Source organism: Glandiceps talaboti, chromosome 1 (genome assembly GCF_964340395.1).
Source record: "Glandiceps talaboti chromosome 1, keGlaTala1.1, whole genome shotgun sequence".
NCBI classification, from domain to species: domain Eukaryota; kingdom Metazoa; phylum Hemichordata; class Enteropneusta; family Spengelidae; genus Glandiceps; species Glandiceps talaboti.
The window spans coordinates 13,679,923-13,702,341 of NC_135549.1; the positions used below are offsets into that span (position 1 = coordinate 13,679,923).

Below are 22,419 nucleotides of genomic sequence, written 5' to 3' on the forward strand. Positions count from 1 at the left end.
CGGGTCAGGGCTTTCTATTCCAGTGAAAGTTAAAAATGGCGAAAGGTGACACTTATGTTGAAGGTGAAGGCACGGTTTACTCTGCAAGGGAAAGGAACGGATTGTTTGTCAAGTATCCTGTACTTGTAATCGCCATCATCTTGTTATTGGTGTTATTCATAATCATTATAATAGTGGTCTATTTCCTTCACCCGGGCTGGGGCTGTCCAAGTGCAGACGACAATGGCCTGCCAACTGTACAGCCACAGATACACAAACCATTCGAAGGTAGATTACCAGACACTCTCAAACCAACCAACTACAGAATTAAGATCCAGCCATACCTGGACGAAGAAGACGGTGATAAACGGTTCTTATTTGACGGCGAAGTTGATATTTCTATGAACTGTGAGAAATCGACCAATGTTATTAAATTACATGCAGTGAAACTGAACATTGATGAAGACACGGTGAGAGTCAATGAAATCGACACCAATGAAGACATAGGTGTGAAGGATATCTCCACGGATGAGGAATACGATTTCTTTATCGTAAAAACTAAGACGAAATTGCAAAGTGGCAAGAAATATAAGATTTCTATGAACTACGTTGGAATTCTAAATAATACAGACATTGTTGCACTTTATCTGAATACCTATCAGGTTGGAAACGAGACAAGGTAAGGTATACATAATCATACGTAATTTATGTCTGTACCACCACCACCACCACCACCACCACCACCACCACCACCACCACTGCTTGCTCTGAAACAGTATTGTCTTGCAGACAATCCTACAGGTTTTTGAAATTGTGAATGTAACACATGGTTTGTTACTAGAATCATGATATACATCAATACCACGATTGATCATAGGGGATCGGAGCATTTGTGAAATATTTTAATTTTACCAGTACTAGATATCACAATGCACTCCCGGTATTAGCCTTCCGAGCATAGGGAGACCTTCGTCGGGTTGCTTTTTGGTTTTTAGTAACAATTCGATAAACAATCTACCAAACTATATGTCAGATAACCAAAAATATTCATCAGCTTGGTAGCTCAAATGATTTACAAAGATCATAACGCACAAGCAGTTCAAGGTTCAAAGTTCAAAGTTTTTAGCATTGAGCTTTCGATCTGTCTTTTGTCGATGATCCTCGTCAGAATGACAAATTCTAGTTAAACTCCCTAGTTACGTCTGACCACTGGGTGGCGGTATGATCAGCGGGTTGCAGACAGTGGTCAGCTGTAACAATAATACATTAATTTGACAAATGATAAAAAATGATAGTAAACAGACATGTTACACACCGTGGAGATTTAGGTCACTGAACAGACATACGTGCATGACAATACTAGTGCTGTTTAGCTCTAGACATTCGCTGAAGCTCAAGCTATGAATTTAAAGTATATATATCATGATTTGTATATATACCAACCGATACATGAAGTTTAAAACAGAAAGCTTTTTTGAAGTACAATTTCTATGAACTAGAGTGATTTTTACCATTTACTTAATTGTTCAAACTTTGTTCATCTAACGAACTCTTATTACTTGTACAACGTTTGGTCAGGTATGTGTTAGCAAGTCAACTGGATACCGTGTATAGTCGTCGAGTATTTCCGTCATTCGATGAACCAGCAATGAAAGCTACCTTCGATATCATCATCAAACATCGAACCACCAGATCAGCTTTGTCAAATATGCCGGTAATCAGGAACGAGACTAACGGTGACTGGAACACTGCGTACTTCGACACTACTCCGATTATGTCCAATTATTTGGTGGCTGTAGTTGTATCGGACTTTGTCTACAAAGAAAAGACAACAAAGAAGGGAGTTAAGGTAGCGTAACGTTTGAGTAGGTATGCTGTTTTGTTTTGCAATGGTAGCCTTGACTTGCTTGACTGTGAAGTAATAGATTACGAAAGATGCAAGTGGCAACACAAAAAATATGACAGATTGTGTACGGCCTTCGTGTAGTGATTTAATGATGCACCAGGATTCTTCTTTATCCGACACCCGTCTAATATGTGTTTGTGACGTGAATGTATATGAAAACGTTTACAAATTACGTTCATGTTACCCTGTATACCAACAAGTAATGTTCTATAGACGATTTTACGGTTCCAAGATGCATTGCGCGAGAGGTTGTCGCTTACGTTCTTAAATTTATTCTTGCTTTATTACGTTTGAAATAACATTTTCATCAGGAAATGATGGAAATACATGTTGTAGTTAGCTCTACCATGCGTTCAATGAAAAATGACTGATTACACAACACCAACTCAATTATGGTAGTTTATTTATAGCACAGATTGATAATGTTCATTATGTGCCTTAGATTCGTTTGTGGTCAAGACAAGAATTGATAGAGACTGTCTACTTCAGCCTCGACTTAGGACTTCAAACAGTTGAATATTTCGAAGAGCTATGGAATATATCATATTCTTTGCCGAAACTAGGTAAGTAAATCTGACATATAAACTAGGATTTTACAGGAGAAATGAGGATGTCTTGGTGTTTTATTCATGAGACACGATGTCTTTTTACATACACCGTACCGGCAACTTCAAATTGAAGAGAACCTTAAGTTAAAGGTGTGGGATGTGAAAGTAAACAATTTAAGTCTATGTTTAATGTTTTCAGCAGAAGCCTGTTCCTAATTCACTTTAAAGAATAACAGTACTTTTTATCACGTCTTTTCAGTGTGATTGAGTAAAGGATCCTGCTATGTGTGTTGTCTCTCTGGGCTTGTTGCTCTAGTCTGAGTTGAATTATGTCTATATTTACCATGAGTGAAACTCAAACGACAACTTCATTTCTCGTGTAATAGCGAACAACATTGAGGATCGAGTAGGTCGTGTCATGATTGGAGTGAGTACTGTGTAGCATGATATGATCAATGTATAAAATATGACCACTCAATGAATTAGTGACCCACTCCGAATATATAATTTGGAGAATCGTTTCTCAATTGGCAAAATTATTCATAATTATTGAGTTTAATTTGCAAGAATATCGATTCTCGAGACTTGACTACTCAGGACCCCTTCTAAACTTAGTCTATTAAATCGTTGTTAACAGACATGGTCGCTCTACCCGCGTTCAAGTTTGGAGCTATGGAGAATTGGGGTTTGATTCTGTATCGAGAAAAGTACATGTTATATGATAAAGCTGTCCATACACCAGTTACAGCCCAACGAGTTGCAAATCTTGTTACTCACGAACTCGTGCATATGGTAAGAAACTGACTGCCAGACAAAACTGACAAATGGACGAATATTGGGGACGGAGAGATATAGACAGACAGACAGACAGACAGACAGACAGACAGACAGAGGGACCAACATTCACAAGATATATTGACGAAGATGCAAATTGACTTTCCTGATGAATACTTCATTGCATTTCTTGATTATCGAAATTTGATGAAAGTATTCAATAGTTCAATATGTTAATGTTTCTCTGGTGAAGATCATTGCGTGCATATCTTTGTTTACACAGTGAACATTTTAATATGCAAATTGATACAGGTGCAGCCAACAGGCAAATTTATGGTTTTTATTTGCGATATGTTGTTTCAGACCAAAAGCGATGTTTTTGATAGAATCGCCACCCCCCCCCCCCCAATAAAATTGCGGGAGGGTATTTAGCTATTTTTATGTTCCCTCCCACTGGTGGTGAAGGATATCTGCCCCCCCTCCATCCTTCCATCTGGATTTCAATTTGCCCGCCAACCCACTGCCCACCCAATATTGAGAATTATTTACTCACTCTCCACCATGACAACATTAATTTGCGCTTTCCACTATACCAACAATTCATTTTGGCGTACACAATGAGCGTCACCTTATAGACATCATTAAATGTTTTCCACTCCCATTGCATTAAAATCAGGACGTCTTTCTCGTTTGCTCCCCTCCCGCTACCGATCGAAAAAAATTGCCCGCCCGCTAAACGAATTGTGTAAGAACAGTTTTTTTGGGTTTTTTTTTGCAAGAACAGCTTCGTTGACTGCACCGAGTCCTGTTGATATACTTGTTTTTATAATTTTTTTTTTGTTCGGCAGTGGTACGGTAATTTGGTTACCAAGGCGTGGTGGAGTGATACATGGTTAAACGAAGGTTTTGCCAGACATTTTCAATTTGTTCCCGTCGATCAATTCCTACCTGAGTGGGACATCGTAAGTTTTTCATCATCTCAATATATACATGTATATGTACAAATGTTTTAAATTATAACAATATCCTTATATGTAAAGTATCATTGTATGCACTCAATTTAAATAAAAAATGGAATGCACACTGGGTCAATGAAGTTTTTTTATTTTTTTTTTTATACTTTTTCCTTACAACACGTTTGTTGAACATGCACAAGTAGTTTCGATTTGATGGTTCGGTTGATTGATTGATTGATTGATTGATTGATTGATTGATTGATTGAGTGAGTGATTGAGTGATTGATTGATTGATTATTTCGTAGATAGGGTTTGATGGCTGTCAATAAATGTACACAGCACTTACTACAGCGACTATGTATACCTCAACTTGTACTACTCCTGTACGTACTACTAGTTCACTTTCTTGTTAGAGTAAATGTTTATGGACTCTTTGTGGTTTACCGTAATGAAAGACAACTTCTACCAAGACTAAACTAGTCTATTTTTTGGGAACAGTACATGCACACCCCTGATATTGCTTGCCCGCTGTGAACATTTGTGATTCATTTCCAAAAGAGTTTGACTCTGTGAGTACAGATGTTCTCTTGCGTGTATTTTGCTCATTTTAGTATGACCAGTTTTACCAGGACCGTGTGACCTTCAAGTCTTTTAACAATGATGCAAGTAGTGATTCACATGCCACTGTACGACCTGAAATCGGATGGGAGGACGATCTATGGAGCCAATTCGATACCAGGGTCTATGAAAGAGTGAGTTACAAAGTTCGAAGTATACGCTGGTGGGGGTGGGGGTGGGGGTGGTGAATATTTATTTCCACAGATCTGGGGTGGTGACATTTGTTCCCCAGGTGCACAGGCATGAGGATTTAGAACGACCTTTCTGCTAGACTAAAATATACGTCATGTCGTTCAGCTCTAACCTGTCTTCTCTAGAGTGCTGACTCATAGAGCGACACAACACGTCCTATCACACAGACTACTACCACCACTTTGCAGGAACATAGTCACAATACAGTACATTTGTTTTTGCACTGAAATATATAATGTTACAAAATTCCCATCGTGCATCACATGCACGTTGTAGTCAATGTCAACTTATAATACTCTTTTTTGCAGGGTTCCCACATAATCATGATGATGCGTAGTTTCCTAGGAGACACCATTATTTTCAAAGGATTCAGAAACTACCTCAAGAAGCATATTTATGGCAGTGTATACAGCTACGACTTATGGGCTGCACTTACTGAGGTATTAATTGCACTTTGGTTAAATTAATTACACACATTTTAGATTAATGAAAAAAATGGGTTAATAATGTAACGCTTGTGTGTGTGTATATATATCTTGTACTACCAGTGCATGCATGCTAATTTGTTATTGGCTTACATTTATGTATTTATCATTAGAACATCTTAAGATTGTTATATTTGTAATTACAAAAATAATAGAATCCTTAGCTACCATTAACTATGAATTACATTTTTAGACATGAAAAGTACCTCATTTTTATGGGTGAGCCAAAAAAATACATTATAGTGTTGCGTATGGTTAATATAATGGTGATATTGATTCACATGTTCGAATTTGAAAATAATCATCAAAAGTAAGATTAGCCAGCTCTTTCAAGGTTGTTTGCAAGTCTTAGGACCTGGTATTTCTTACAGATGTCATCCTTATTTTCCTGGTTATCATTTGGCGTGTTTGGTATTGTATCGCCACATTCCTCTTTTATCCGTTCGTTACACGTATAATCTGTTGTCTCATCATTATATTTGCTCTTGTCATTTATATTTCCACGTGTATTATATTGAGAAGTTGATACTGACATTGTATCAATACAAAATTAAAAGGTACATATATTTCGCCACATCACTCCTCGAATGGTTTGGTTAAGAATTACACGTGTAGTTTGCTTAATACATTTCAGACGGCCAAGGAATCTGGTGTCAATATTGACATGAAAGAAGTGATGGATCCATGGCTGTTACAACTTGGCTTTCCAGTGGTTACTATCACACGTAAAGATGACACTACGGCAACCATCGAACAGAAAATGTTTGTGTTGGATCGTGAAGATGAAATCCCTGACGCCCCGGGAGATTTAGAGTAAGTACATACACGAGTGTATATAAATTATTTTAAATGTGATCAAAAATATCGCACTGAAGACTACACCCAGTGCAAATTGAGTAAGATATCACTTTACCAAAGTTTTTAAAATGAACTTTAACACACTCTATCTTTCCCAGCTACATTTGGTATATTCCCTTGACATATATACATGCTGGTCAACCACTGACACCTTCAAATGGTCCCTCGTTGGCATGGTTGAACGGAACATTAACAGGTAAATATGTGGTGATCTTAGATTAACAATGTTTTTGCCTGGATAAATTACTCTACTGCGATGCAAGAAGAACAAAAATATGCAAGTATTATTGTGCATGAACCATAAGCAATCAAACAAAATATCAGTTGTGATATACTGAGACAGTATCAAGTATAGAATATGTAATGTATTCAATGTAAAACTATTGACTGAAATATTTGAATACGGGAAGTCATTTTCAATGGGACAACAATTGTCACTTTTAAGCATTTCATCGAACAAATAGTATAGCTAGCATCAGGAACATGCTGCCAAATGTTCCTCAAGTGTCGGTCAGATCTGATGGTTCGATGCCAGGAAGTGACATTACTTTAATTTTGTTGATGTAGTTAGAAGATGCTTCTACTTCTTAAGAATGCACGGTGTCTCCGCAATTCACTCCAGTACCCCCCTACTTGTGAAACTTTCCTTAATGAGAGAGTCTGTGATCGGCTCCTTGAGGTATGTTAGCTTTGTATGTATTTTCATAATTTATATTGTGTAAGCTTTTTAAAAAAAAAAATACAAAATGTCCTTCCAGGTGCCATCAATTTAAACGGTGCAACAGCTGATGATTGGGTACTTGGGAATATCTACCAACATGGTTACTACAGAGTTAACTATGACCTTGATAACTGGAATAAACTGATTTCACAACTTGCTACAGATCATGAGAAAATACCAATACAGAACAGGGCTGCATTGATCGATGACGTTTTCCATCTCGCGAGATCAGGTGACGTTGACGCTATGTTGGCATTTCAAGTCGCTGACTATCTCCGAAACGAAGATAACTATTCACCATGGAAAGCAGCAATTTCCAATCTAGGTTACATTCAAAAAATGCTTGAGAAAACGCCTTCATACGGCAACCTTGAGGTATTGCACCCTTCTCTCCTAGTCATATACTAATGTTACTACCACGTGCATGCAGTGAAATTTGGACTCTAAAAGCACTAACAATTTGAAATAGGGAGATATGAACTTTTGGTGGCACAATTCTTTAAATTAAAAAAATTACCAGCTTTATTTTAGCACAATGGCTTTCAATGAACATAATTCTCTAAAACAATACCACTAGCTCGATAGCCCTGCAAAACAATAACTATAATTCTTGAAACAAGCTTCCTTGAAAACACCCCATATTGAGAAATCACCCTTCATGCTAATGTAATGTAATGTAAGTGACGTCATGTTATTCATTGCATATGATTAATATACTTGTAAACTGTCTTGTCAGATGACAAGGACATACATGTACATTTCATATGATGCACTATGCTGGTGGTCCCTATATGCCTTATATAGATGATGCAATGTACAAGATATATAGTGTACATGTATATGTAATAGTAATGATAAATGGAATAGACTAGTGTCATTTTAAGATTGAAAAGATTGCATGCAATTCATGATAACTTTTTAAAGTGATACAATTGTGGGAAAGTTATTACATAAGTGTAGAGTATGATTGATATAAATCTATATTTACAACAGCACTTCTTTAGACTTGACGATCATAAGCTTAATGACAGTAAACCTGTCTCAGTTAATAATCATATATATGTTGACGTGACAAATGAAATCAAACTACTATCCTGATAATATATAGTGAGTGGCATACAGGCTCATCACAATGGACAAGCCCCCGGTATAGAATTAAAGATATAGATTCATAAACATATCACAACACGCCACACCAAAGTTACTTTTTAGGTTATTTCATCCATTTTTTTTTAGATTTATGGTCGAGAGCTGATAAAACCTATTTATGATCTTTATGGATGGAATTTTAAAGAATCCGATAACGATGACGAAAACCATGTCAAATAGTAAGTTAACTACATGCATTGGTACTATACTAGTTATTACATGTAGCACGTTTTACAAGTCACATAAAGTATCTGTTGACCGGAAAAAATTCTAGACAGTCTAGAGTAAATACCAGTTTAAATAAACGCGCAGTACTTTTTTTTTATTTTGAAAAACAAAACAAAAAAACTTTAGGGTTTATAAAATTGCAAACTTACCAAAGTGGTACGCAAATAGATCGTTGTGTAAATTTCATTTCCATTTTTGGCCCAGAACAGTCATAGGATTCAAGTTAAAAACACATTAGTTACCTTGCTAAGAATTTGACATGCTCTAAAATCGGCGAAAACTTAAAAAAATAACAAATTGCTGAAGAGATGAACAACCAGAATTCTATCTCAAATTCAACACCCAATTGTTGAACCTATTAGTCAAAATGTGCCGTTGGCGGCGTTGGTAATGATAATTAGATTTAATTGGCGTTGTTTATGTTACAGTCACCTTAAGGTAGAAGCCATTAAATTATCGTGTGACTTCAACTATGGGGATTGTGTAAAAGAAGCGAAACGTGTTTACTCTGAATGGATGGAAGACAAAGAGAACAACCGGTAAATACACTAAAAGTCTTGACGAACGTCACCGTCACTTTTTGATGAAGATTTCAAAACAAAACTGAAGAACAAATTAAAATCACTTATTGATCAAAGATAGAAATTCATTATCTTTAAATATTTAAATGATTTTTTCAAGTGACCAGTATTTATTTATTTTTAAGTTGTTCTATTGTTTTAAGTTTTGTAATTATATTCTTTTCTCTTTATAAATACATACCTGTAATTTTCATTGACATATATTAATGCAAATACATGACATGCGCAAAACGTACAAAAAATTGCGAAAATAGATTATTTCAATACGTAACCAGAAAAGGTGACACAAACCCTGTGGTGTAAAGACTGCTAAAATACAACCATATCGTTATAGTGAATGTTTTCAAAAACTGTGTTTTTAACTGAACACATTTTGTTCTTTTGTCTAATTTAACTAATTCCTCCAGAATCCCTCAAGATGTAAGAGCGTTGACGCTGTGTACCGCCATTAGACATGGCGGACAAGATGATTGGGATTTCGCCTACCGGGAACTCAAAAAGACGACAGACCATTCACTCACAGATGACATCACAAGTGGTTTAGCTTGTACAGAGCAAGTGTGGTTGCTACAGAAGTATTTAAATGATTATTTCCGACGATACATAAACGAAACTGTGGTAGTTTTTGAGGGGGACGCTGGCATGATTCCGACTACACTATCCACGGTAGACGAGCCCATCGATTTCTACACGGTTATCAAGAAAGTGCTAGACCAATCCACCGTCGGACACATGGTTGCCAAAGAGTTCTCCATACAACACTTTGATGACCTGTATTCAAGGTACTACCAGATTTACGCTGATCATATAGCTAGACACACTGTCAAAGTACACTTTCGTGACAAAAACAAACACCAAAGGCAATATGATGTGATGAAAATCAATGTAATGAACTCATGTTGAATTTTAGAAGAATTTGTAAACGCTTCAAAGAACACCCTGTACCTTCAGCATAACTTAAAGATTCGGAAGTACCTTATTTTTACTCCCAGATTAATGTGCAACTCTTGTGAACATTTTACTGCAGTACCACAACTCGTATATCATTCGTTTTTGCAGTACCTGTGCATTCACTTCTTAGCATCTTTTTACTTCGACAATTAAAAATAAACTCCATCAAATGACTAAACAATAACCATCCATATACATTCTTGTTTTCCAGAGATGCTGACGGAAGCAAAGCTTTTCCATTAATCTGGGAGTTAGCTGATAGAATGAATTCTAAGTCACAACAAATGCAGGTAAGTGGCCAGAAGTTAAAAATCCCAATCTGAATTTACTTGGGTCATTAGTCTAGAGTGTTCAAATTGCAATTTCATGTACATTTACAATTACATTTACAATTCCAATAGTACTGCAACTTTTTGTCAAGGGGCACGCAAACAAATATAACACATACAACGGGTACAAATTAGAACGTGCTGAATGATGCAATTTAAAAAGCTGAACCCCGTTTTGGTGCATAACGACAAAGTGATCGTCTTATACCAACAATATTGAAGCATCGTCAACGCTTGCTGTAGTATACGTACAATGCCTTGTTCCTATAAGAAGAAAACTTTAGACCTAATATGCATATCACTGATATATCACCATGTCGTGAACAATCTTTCATCTACACATTCCTAAGAACATCCTAATCAGACCAATTTGACCAGCATGTTTTGAGTTTAAGTTCTATAAACCAAAACTTTTCTATTAGTAATGTCCTCGATAATAGCAAGACAATTGGTCTGCTGGCTGGTTCATTCATGATTTACGCACACACTACGACATCCGCACACGCATACATACATACATGCATGTACATACATACATACATACATACATACATACATACATACATACATACATACATACATAGACACACACACGTACACACACTTCATCATGATGCATATGGCAATCTACTGAACCCCCCAGTTCACTGAGCTGTGCTGCAAACTCTAATAATTCAATCTCCATAGTTGTCATTTATATCATCATCCATGTTCAATTTAACTACCGTTTCTTCCTAATAATAGTGTATGTTTAGTGTTTACAGTCACTACATATAAATATATTACTTACCAATTTCAGCTTGAAGACTTTGCTCGTAAATACAACGATATGCCAGAAGATCAAGTGAAGGAGTTCTACAAAGCTCAACGGAAAGTTAAAGCTAATATCAGATGGATGGATAGGAATTATGAAAATCTAAAACAATGGCTGAAATCTAAAACGAGAGAGTGATCATAGTGATCCGAGAGTTTTGTACTCGACTTCTTCAACAGAGTCTCTAGTTAGTATTCTGTCTGACAGAATAGGTTGTCTGGTTAAGAAAAGGTGTGTGCAGAACAATAATCATTATGGCCTCACTAGTAACATGAGAGAACCTAAATTTAGTTATACAGAAACTGTTAGTTCGTTTATACAGATCAGATGTAGTTTTGGAGTGCAAAAATCTGTCAAATTACTACCAACCAACTACAGTGTGCTCTATCATGGACTTTACAGCAGATAGGATGGAACTGTTGTACAATGCAATTAATTAAACGTCAATTTCTGAATTACCACGATATACATTGTAACCGTGAAAATGGAGTTTTGAAGAGAGAAGATGTCACATAATGTTGATCACTTTTTAATACTTATTCAGGAATCTATTACATCTGAACAATTAGTATATTGGGTAAACATTGATTATACTAATATCACATATAGCTGTTATTTCGTCGTACTTTCAACTTTTGATAAAGTTTTGGTGTAATAAAATTTAGTCCATCGAAAGATACTCGAGTGCTTATTTCATACGTGGAACAATTTTCAGTTGAGTGTCGTAATGTATGTATGTATGTATGTATGTATGTATGTATGTATGTATGTATGTATGTATATGTATGTATGTATGTGTGTGTGTGTATGTATGTATGTATGTATGTATGTATGTATGTCAATCTATCTCACTCGGCAATCCTGAAAGTAGTACTGTACTAATAGTTCATTTTTATATCAAGAAACATCATTGTCGATGGAAAGGGACACTTGGTCTCCAAAGGTCACGAGTAAAACTACGAATTCATAGTGTTCAGCTTTGACATTTGATCTAGTAGGTTGACGGCTACAGATAGATGTGACACCATTACATACATAGTTTCCATCTTGCGGCCATTGAAAGTGAGGACACTGAATAAAAAATACTATTTGAATCCTCCAACCTTCAACAACATACTACGGAAACCACACATCGTTGTGGGCACACTCTTGATTTGATCATCTCACGTCAAACAGATAACCTCGTCTCAAGTACCACTATTCACAGAGGTCTTCCATCTGATCATGATGCTGTGAGTTGTAATCTTGCTGTACCTCGTGTAAAGTCAACAAGGCGCAAAGTTTGTTATCGTAATTTCAAGAGCATCAACATGGCAGAAATGCGCAAAGACATCCAAGCATCACCTCTTGTCACAAGCCACACTTCCGATCTGACTTCTATCATAAATCAATACAACACAACCTTGCACCAATATATTAATCACCATGCCCCAGAGAAGACTCGCACCATCACTTTAAGACCACATGCACCTTGGTACTCTGATGTAATTCATGCCGCCAAGCAAAAGAAGAGACAACTTGAAAGGAAATGGATGTCATCTGGACTTGAGATTGACAAACAGATCTTCAAAGAAGAATGTAAGGCATACCATCATATGATTGAGAGTGCTAAATCTACTTACCACTCGGACAGAATTGCTAACTGTGATCAGAAAAAACTTTTCAAGATTATTGACAAGATGCTGACTCCAGAAGATGACAATACATTACCAGCTTCCGATTGCCCTGAAAAACTGGCAAACAAATTTGCTAACTACTTCGACAGTAAAATCAACAGTCTTAGAGAGGACCTTGATGAATTAGTAATACCAACAGTGAACACTGTCAACTCGCATACACCTATTGCCAAGAGACTCAGCGAATTCTCACCTGTGTCATCAGAGCTGGTCCGTAAGATAATTATGGATTCACCAAATAAACACTGTCAACTGGACCCTCTACCAACCTGGATGCTGAAGGAATGTATAGATGAACTTTTACCATCGATTACGGAAATCATCAATGCTTCATTGGCAAGTGGATGTGTTCCTAACTCATTCAAGACAGCCTTAATTACACCCATCATCAAAAACCTGAAAAATGACCCCAATGACCTCAAGAATTACAGACCAATATCAAACTTACCGTTCCTGTCAAAAGTTCTGGAGAAAGTAGTGGCACATGAACTTCATCATCACCTACAAAGCAATGACCTATATGCAAAGATGCAGTCTGCATACCGTAAACACCACAGTACAGAAACCGCTATCATTCGTGTTTATAATGATATTCTTCATGCTATTGATGGACACCAAGATGTTATACTTGTCCTATTAGATCTGTCTGCAGCATTTGACACGATTGACCATCAAATCTTAATAGACAGAATGCATAAGCGGTTTGGGATAGATGGTACAGTACTCTCCTGGTTTAGGTCATACCTCCAGCATCGAACACAACATGTAACAGTAAACAATGCAAAGTCTGCCTGTCACAGCCTAAACTTTGGAGTCCCACAGGGATCAGTTCTAGGTCCCATACTCTTTACCATGTATGTCGCACCCTTAGAGGATCTGATTTCACAACATAATCTAAACAGTATGATGTATGCTGATGACTCTCAACTTTACCAGATGATGAAACGATCACAACACATGAACACAGTCTCGCGTATTGAAGCATGCATTGCTGATATACGAACTTGGTATGCATCGAATAAATTAAAGCTAAATGACAGTAAAACAGAGATAATCCACTTCTCATCTCGATTCAGTAAAACCAATCCTGTACCATGTATCACAATTGGGGACAGCACTGTCAACACATCATCCACAACACGTGACCTTGGGGTTATACTTGACTCGGAACTTAGAATGACTTGTCATGTAAATAACATCTGCAGAGCAGCATCCCTAGCCATTCGAAAGATCGGCCAAATTAGAAAGTACCTCGACAATACCAGTACCGAAAGACTAATCCATGCATTTGTTACCTCTAGGCTGGATTATTGCAATTCCATCCTCTATGGATTACCAGACAAAGAGATCAACAAACTTCAACGTGTGCAGAACACAGCTGCTAGACTTGTTGCCAAACTACGCAAATATGATCATGTCTCACCAGTATTACATAATCTTCATTGGTTACCTGTACGTCAACGTATTGCATACAAAATCTTGCTCGTCACCTACAAGGCTGTCAACAAACTGTCACCATCCTACATCATTGAACTAATACCCATACACAAGCCAACACGTGCCCTACGTTCTAGTACTCATCTTACACTTGCCATTCCACGTGTTGCAACTACCACGTACGGAGATCGCGCCTTCTCTGTTGCCGGTCCTAAGTTATGGAACTCTCTCCCAATTCACATTAGGAGAGCGGTATCGATCGAAACATTCAAGTCCCAACTAAAGACATACTTGTTTACAAACTTTTAGAACATACTATACTTTTATATGCAGTAATCAATAAGTTTTGTTTTTTAGTGAATTTCAAGTTGTTGTTTTTAACAGTAATCAATAGTGAACGTCAAGTTTTTGGTTTTGGTTTTGATTTCTATGCAAATCAAGTTTTTTTTTTTTTTTTTTTTTTTTTTTTTTTTTTTTTCAGTATTGTAAAGCGCATTGAGGCTGTTGCGTAATGCGCTGATAAGAATTTATTATTATTATTATTATTGCCAAGGCCCTGCGAAACTAGAGAACGACCCGCTGTTTGCAGCTGTGTACTTTTACACAGTATCACTGTCAAATGGTGATTTAGTGTCCTCATTGTTGTCACGAATTCATACTTCAATGCCGATCTGATCATTTTGTCGCATGTGGTGGGTACATTTACAAACACGGTTCAGCCATCATTCATCAGTGGTGGATAAGGTGTGATCCCTTTTCTATCATTGGAGGGGATCACATTACCCGATCTGTAATATAGTTGTAGATTTAGCGCCAACCACTACAACTATTATTGTTATACTCGTCCAATCACCATGTCTACGTTTATAACCACGTCACTTTTATATACTTACATGCTTGTCCACTTTTATATCAAAATAACTCGAGAATTGGGAGTTTGACTTGGACTTATTTTGAGTAGCAATTATGTTTGTACAGCACAGATAGAAGACTTAATAAATACTTACAGGCAACATTATGAGTCGAATTAGTATTAAAGAAGTTTGAATAATCCCATTCACTGTTGGTTTTTCTTTTAAAAACTGTCTAGCAATTATTGTACCAGTATGACCATTCGCTAAACTGTGAATGACAAATTCTTGAACAGAACTTTTAATTCGCCCTTTGGCGAAGGGGTCAAATGTGTATTCAAATGTGTAACACATTGGAACACGTAAAGAATTACAATATGAGTGACCCTCACATTACATTGCACACATACATACATATACATGTACATTGTATTTAGGTCAGTACCGCCTTCCAGTGAAAGTTAAACATGGCGAAAGGAGACGCCTATGTTGAGTGTGACGGCCCAGCGAACTCCGAAAAGCAAAGAAATGGAATGTTCGTCAAGTATTCAACACTCTTTATCGCCGTTTTCTTGATCTTGGTGTTATTCGTCGTCGTTATAATAATGGTGTACTTTCTTCATCCGGGCTGGGGTTCGTCAACACTGTCTCCGAGTCCGACACGGCCTGTTGGTCCTTACGATGGCCTTCCAACTGTACAACCACATACACGGAAACCATTCGAAGGTAGATTACCGGACACTCTCAAACCAACCAACTACAAAATTAAGATCCAGCCATATATGGACGAAGAGGACGGCGATAAACGGTTCTTATTTGACGGGGAAGTTGATATTTCTATGAACTGTGAGAAATCGACCAATGTCATTACATTACATGCACTGAATCTAAACATTGATGAAGACACGGTGAGAGTCAATGAAATCGACACCAATGAAGACATAGGTGTGAAGGATATATCCACGGATGAGGAATACAATTTCTTTATCGTAAAAACTGAGAAGAAATTGCAGAGTGGCAAGAAATATAAGATTTCTATGAACTACGTTGGAATTCTAAATAATACAGACATTGTTGCACTTTATCTGAATACCTATCAAGTTGGAAACGAGACAAGGTAAGGTAATACCGTACATTGCTGCTTATCCTACGGATATCTAGACACGGGAATACAGTAACCAATATATGTCATAACTAGAGACTGTATACCACTGCTCTGTCGACAATAATTTTTTGTCAAAGTAACCCGAATAGCTTCAAAGAATTCCAAAGGCCAACCTCAAGGCCAGAATTCATAAAAGGCAAACACGCGTGTCCTTCAGTTTAAGTTGACATTTTTTGTGTCAAATTGAAAGGAAATCAAATCATGTCGCTCGTACACACACACCTCTAAACTTTTTAAGCGCATCCAGCACATTATAGTATGTGTATTTTAGGAAAAGGCTTTACCATGTCTGTGTTCAAGTATAACCTGACTGGGAAAGCGTCGACAGTTCCACAATGACGTGGTATTGAGCGTACTAACATCAGTGTCCAAACAATGAAATGGAATTCTGTAGAAAAGGGTTTGTCTATGTGTGTTCATCCGAGTAAAAAACATCGCTGAGCCAAAAACAGTACAACCTTCATTGTATGCAGTTGTCAACAATATTTTATATTCCATAACTCTATGTTGTGTTGAAGTCAACAAACAAATAAAACCTGGTTACGGATCATGTAAATGGACACTTCACACCATACATGTATGTACTCAAGCTACACTAATTAAACGAACGCAAATGCATAGCAAAGTCAGTGGAATTCGTCCTACTTTTCAGTTCCATATACCTTGAAATTACAAATGATTAAAGTCGGGGAAAGTAGGAATAACATTTCACATTATACGCAGGTCGCCACAGCCATTCAAAATGTAAAGTTTTAGAACACTTGCATTTGTATTCACCGTATTGGCGACGTAGTTGCATGGCACCACCTCTCACGTTTCATATACCGTTCGAGTTGTGTATCAAATGAAATATAGCCTTGCCTACAAGATTGTCTTGTTTGATCAAGCATAAACTTTTGAATCATGATGGCATGACACTGCAATATACGGAAAGTCATATTTGACTATGTCTTTCCACCGGGGTAAATCTTGAGCAGAGTTCCACCTTTGACTTAATTTACACCGGTGATCTCTCACCTGGGGCTGTAGACAGTCAGAAGTGGTACTGTGTCTCTGTAGCTGTGTACGGATACATAGTCCTCGCCTCAAATCCATACCAGTATACTATCTCAGACCACTAACTTTTTAGTGGTCTGAGATACTATGTAAAATCTCACTTGCCCAGCTATATAGTACAAATGCATTATGTTTGCCTTATTTCTAAGGCATGCGCATGAAGTGTGCTCGTGCGGTAAAGCCACACGAAGGGGATGACGTAAGCCAGATACTCTCCGTCTGCCTGTGGCGGAATACATGGTACACTATTACAGTGTAGTGACAGTGTCAAAAGAATTGTATATGACACAAATATCAGAAGTAAATATTGCCAGGATCGTAATAACTCGAGATTCTTTAATATGTTTATCTGGTGTGGGCCACTTATCTAGACCAAGGCCGAGTTCAGTGAAAAAATGCAGTTATTCTTTACCCTGTCTCATGCCTATACACCCTGGTTATGTCAAATGCCAATAAATTAATTTGTAAAGTGATAAATTTAAGAAATGTCATTTAATGAAACAATTCCAAGATAAGTTCAATTTCAAGTTTGGTTTAATGTTTCTTGGTCAAACTTGTTATTTTACATGTATATTCTACTGTGTTTTTTTGGTCATAGGTATGTTGTGGCCAGTCAACTAGAACATGTGTTTAGCCGTCGAGTATTTCCATCGTTCGATGAACCAGCAATGAAAGCTACCTTCGATATCATCATCAAACATCGAACCATCAGATCAGCTTTGTCAAATATGCCGGTAATCAGGAACGAGACTGACGGTGACTGGAACACTGCGTACTTTGACACTACTCCAATTATGTCCAATTATTTGGTGGCTGTAGTTGTATCGGACTTTGTTTATAAAGAAAAGACAACGAAGAATGGAGTTAAGGTAAATACACATTTAGACTTTTGTTGGTGATTTGATCGACGTTACAGCGATGAATCACATTGATTGAACAATCTAGTTAGCTTTTCAATAAATAAGATATCTTCGTCCTTTCCCGAAATTTTGACAAAGAAGCAATATTATTTTAGTTTCCCGTTGATTTTCCACATCGTATAAAAGCGGATAGTTTAAATGTAGTGTAGTGTAGTGTAGTGTAGTGTAGTGTAGTGTAGTGTAGTGTAGTGTAGTGTAGTGTAGTGTGGTGTGGTGTGGTGTAGTGTAGTGTAGTGTAATGTAGTGCAGTGCAGTGCAGTGCAGTGTAGTGTAGTGTAGTGTAGTGTAGTGTAGTGTAGTGTAGTAAAGCGTAGTGTAGTGCAGTGTAATGTTACAGTAGTAAAGTGTAGTGTAGTGGGATGCGGTGCGGTGCAGTGCAGTGCAGTGCAGTGCAGTGTAGTGCAGTATTGTGCAATGCAGTGTAATGTTACAGTAGTAAAGTATAGTATAGTGTAGTGTGATGCGGCGCAGTGCATTGTAGTGCAGTGCAGTTACAACTATTACACATCTAACTGTATTATCCACTATGCAGTAACGAAACACGCTATAAAGTTTTCAATATACGAAGAAAAAGGAATCGATTTTAAAAAATACATACAACGCATCAAACGTTGCCAATATTTATGACACATTTCTTTGTTCTAGTTTCGTCTATGGTCAAGACAAGAAGTGATAGATACTGTCGATTTCAGCATGGACTTTGGTATCAAAACAATAGAACATTTTGAAGAACTGTGGAATATATCATTTCCTATGCCAAAACTAGGTAGGCGTGGTTTATTGTTACAATACCACACCATACTGCTGTATGTCAAGTATTCCGTAGATAGTAGGTTTACATGACGCATATATCTCAATGATTGGTAAACAGTATAACAACTCCGTGGGAAAGAACTGAAGTGAAAAGATTCGAGTTCTTTTAGACGATATCTAGCATAAGCATGAATTTTTCAATATATATCGTGTCCTTCAAATGATTCAGCGAACAATTTTTACACTCTTTTCTTTTTTTAACAGACATGGTTGCGCTGTCTGTTTTCAAATTTGGAGCAATGGAGAACTGGGGGTTGATCCTCTATCAAGAAGCTTACATGCTGTATGACAAAGATGTTCACACACCAGTTCGAGCCCAAAACGTTGCTAGACTTGTGGCTCACGAGCTTGTGCATATGGTAAGAGACAGACAGACAAACAAACAAACAAACAAACAAACAAACAAACACACAAACAAACAGACTAAATGAACAGACACGTAAACTATATAGAGACAGGCAGGAGAACCAATACACATGGGTATAGGTTGATACATATAGATGGACACTTGACACCTCGTTATAGCTCCACATATGATACACAGCAAATAATCAAAATTTACCACCAATATACTCCATCACGGTATACTTACATAATACATAATAATAATAATGTTGGTTTCTTTCCCACTCTGTGCTCAAAGCGCTTTACAATTATTACCCCTGGCTCGGGTCAGAATGGCACAACGGCCCTTTAGTCTTCCTCAACTCCCCGGGGAGCATACAATCCATTGCAGCCATTATATTTAAGCGCATAGGATTAAAGCCTTCACATTGCAACCTACATCCTACCAGGTCCCCAGTTATACAGCTGGGTTGACTGAGGCACAGTCGTGGTTCAAATCTTGCCCAAGGACTTTAGCCACTCAGAAACAAACAGCAGGCAGCGACGGGGCTCGAACCTGCAACCTGTAGATTCCAAGCCGGTCACGCTAGCCATTCACCCATCATGACTCCATATGTAGTGAATGGTAAAATATAAAAGAGTCAAACCCATCTTCCCCACCGTGTTATTTTGTTTTGCAGTGGTATGGTAATTGGGTGACCATGGCGTGGTGGAGCGATACGTGGTTAAACGAAGGTTTCGCAAGGCATTTCCAATATGTCGCCATCGAGCACGCCTTACCAGAGTGGGATGTTGTAAGTGTTTGTATATATTCTAATGATATCATATTTGGTTGATTAGCTTTATTTACGTGTGAGTTACTTGCATATTGCACGTACTATGAAAATCACGTGACCTGAAACAAAAAAGTCTGGTTACACATGTAGGCGTTCAGAGACTAACTACTGTAAATATTGAATGAAACTATTGGTGGTCTTAAGATTGCTTCCTTGATTGGTTGATTGATTGATTGATTGATTGATTGATTGATTGATTGATTGATTAAAAGAGATTAATTTAAACTGCAAACTCTGTCCTCTTTTAGTACGACCAGTTTTACCAGGACGCTGTCACATTCAAATCATTCAACGTTGATGCTAGCAGTGATTCGCATCCCACAGTACAGGATGTAGGGTGGTACAACGAACTGTGGGGTCAGTTCGATACCAGAATTTATGAAAGGGTGAGTAACCCAAAGGAACACACTCCTATTTCTGTCATATGTCTGTAATACAAATGTACCTCACTCTTGTAAAAAAATAAATGTAGTGAATGTGAAGTAGCACAAGACATTAAGGGTAGACATGACAAGACATCTCAGAGCAACATAGCACTACACAACATAGCACAAAACGACACAGCACAGCACAGTACAGTACAACACAACACAACACAACACAACACAACACAACACAACACAGCACAGCACAATGCAATGCAACACAACGCAACACATGACAAGACAAGACAAGACAAGACAAGACAAGACAAGACAACACAACACAACACGACTCAAAGAGTCAATGCTATAGAGCATGTAATAGCTCGGACAGCACACTTTAAGATCGACAGTAGTCTTACGTAGAAACAACACACAGATAATTACTTCATACCAGTTTTAATTCCAGGCTATGTTACTGTTTACTCTCGAAATTAGCCAGTATATTGAAATGTTATTTTCCAGGGTTCCCAGATGATCATGATGATGCGTAGTTTCCTAGGAGACAACGTCCTGTTCGAGGGATTCAGAAATTACCTTAGGAAGAACAGTTACAGCAATGCATACACAGATGATTTATGGACTGCACTGACCGAGGTACTTGTATATACATACTGTAGACTTTGATTCGTTTCTCTATAATGAATCATGTAAGATTGTAACTCATGTACATGTACTTGTCATTCGGTGATCAAGACACATTACAATGTACCGTGTGTCTGTCATAGACCGTTATGTCTCAAGGCACTTTTCGCTGTACTGACCTTGTTATTTCAGAAACCAAAAAAACGAGTATGGCAAAAATTAGTCAATAGTCTTTTTGAGCCATATTTCATTGTATAATTCGCATAGTTATTTTTATACTATACCCAGCCTCGTCTATCATTTATCACCGCTATACCTTGTATCAATTTTTTTCTCTCGATATTGTCATTCTTCAGACTGCCGTTGCATCCGATGTCAATATTGATATGAAAGAAGTGATGGATCCATGGCTGTTACAACTTGGGTTTCCAGTGGTTACTATCACACGTAAAGATGATACTACGGCAATGATTGAACAGAAGATGTTTGTGTTGGACTCTGAAGATGAAATCCCAGACGCCCCGGGGGGCCTTGAGTAAGTATAAGTGTCCGAGTACATGCATGCATACATAAATATCAATTAAAGAAAGTAGGGGGGGGGGGGGTCGCGATATCAATTGAGAAAATGTTATATTGCCATGCTTTGAATACATGTATGTTGCAAGATCTTTCGGACCAACTCGACTTTTATCAATTTACATGTACCATGCCTGTGATGAGATATAAAGGGGTCTCATACCAGTGTTTAGCAAAGATTTTTGAACTCTAGTAACAGGATCTGGTAAAACTGGTGTAATGTCCAATACATTGTACCATAATCTTGGCTAGGAACCCCGATAAAATGACTTGGAAACTTGGGTAGATTTTACCTGCTTACCACTCTTAACAAAAACACTGCATATTATCTCATATCATGCATCTGAATGAAATTCCATGTCTCTTTTGGAATTCGTATTCTCCTTATAATTATTATGTGTTATTTTTTTAAATATATTTAATCATCACATGCTTCACCTGACGCCCTAGCTTTATATAGACGTGTACCTGTAAATCATCGGTTCCTATGAGAGTGAATAGCATCTGGCTAAGTCTCCAAAGCTCGATATTGGTACAATTTGTATTTTAAAAGTTTGTGAATCATATGATCTCTCTGGCGAATTGTAATTGATTAACTCACGCCATAGCATATTATTCATGCAAAGATATGGGCTTTGAGAACACAGT

General features: G+C 37.5%; 2 protein-coding genes across 2 annotated transcripts in view; both read left to right on the plus strand.

The window, feature by feature from the left end:
- The first annotated feature begins 35 nt into the window (after nt 1-35).
- On the plus strand, nt 36-11,271 carry LOC144433417 (aminopeptidase N-like). Its single transcript, XM_078121736.1, has 15 exons — nt 36-658; nt 1,558-1,828; nt 2,328-2,448; nt 3,071-3,225; nt 4,056-4,169; nt 4,775-4,915; nt 5,282-5,413; nt 6,093-6,271; nt 6,415-6,512; nt 7,075-7,412; nt 8,274-8,365; nt 8,843-8,953; nt 9,403-9,777; nt 10,158-10,236; nt 11,075-11,271. Exons 1-15 carry the CDS (start codon nt 36-38, stop codon nt 11,225-11,227), a joined length of 2,982 nt encoding a protein of 993 aa, XP_077977862.1. The 3' UTR covers nt 11,228-11,271.
- A 4,242-nt stretch (nt 11,272-15,513) lies between these two features.
- The window catches only part of LOC144438499 (aminopeptidase N-like), a 12,223-nt gene continuing 5,317 nt past the window's right edge, over nt 15,514-22,419 (plus strand). Inside the window, exons 1-8 of the mRNA XM_078127553.1 lie at nt 15,514-16,170; nt 17,873-18,143; nt 18,840-18,960; nt 19,212-19,366; nt 20,033-20,146; nt 20,437-20,574; nt 21,076-21,207; nt 21,552-21,730. Coding sequence (XP_077983679.1) covers nt 15,521-16,170; nt 17,873-18,143; nt 18,840-18,960; nt 19,212-19,366; nt 20,033-20,146; nt 20,437-20,574; nt 21,076-21,207; nt 21,552-21,730 — 1,760 coding nt within the window. The 5' untranslated portion in view covers nt 15,514-15,520. The remainder of the gene's footprint in view (nt 16,171-17,872; nt 18,144-18,839; nt 18,961-19,211; nt 19,367-20,032; nt 20,147-20,436; nt 20,575-21,075; nt 21,208-21,551; nt 21,731-22,419) is intronic.

Coding starts and splice junctions, on each gene's coding strand:
- LOC144433417 (XM_078121736.1), top strand. CDS start 36: ATGGCGAAAGGTGACACTTATGTTGAAGGTGAAGGCACGGTTTACTCT. Junction 6,513..7,074: donor GTTGAACGGAACATTAACAG/GTAAATATGTGG, acceptor ATGTCCTTCCAG/GTGCCATCAATTTAAACGGT. Junction 10,237..11,074: donor CTAAGTCACAACAAATGCAG/GTAAGTGGCCAG, acceptor TACCAATTTCAG/CTTGAAGACTTTGCTCGTAA.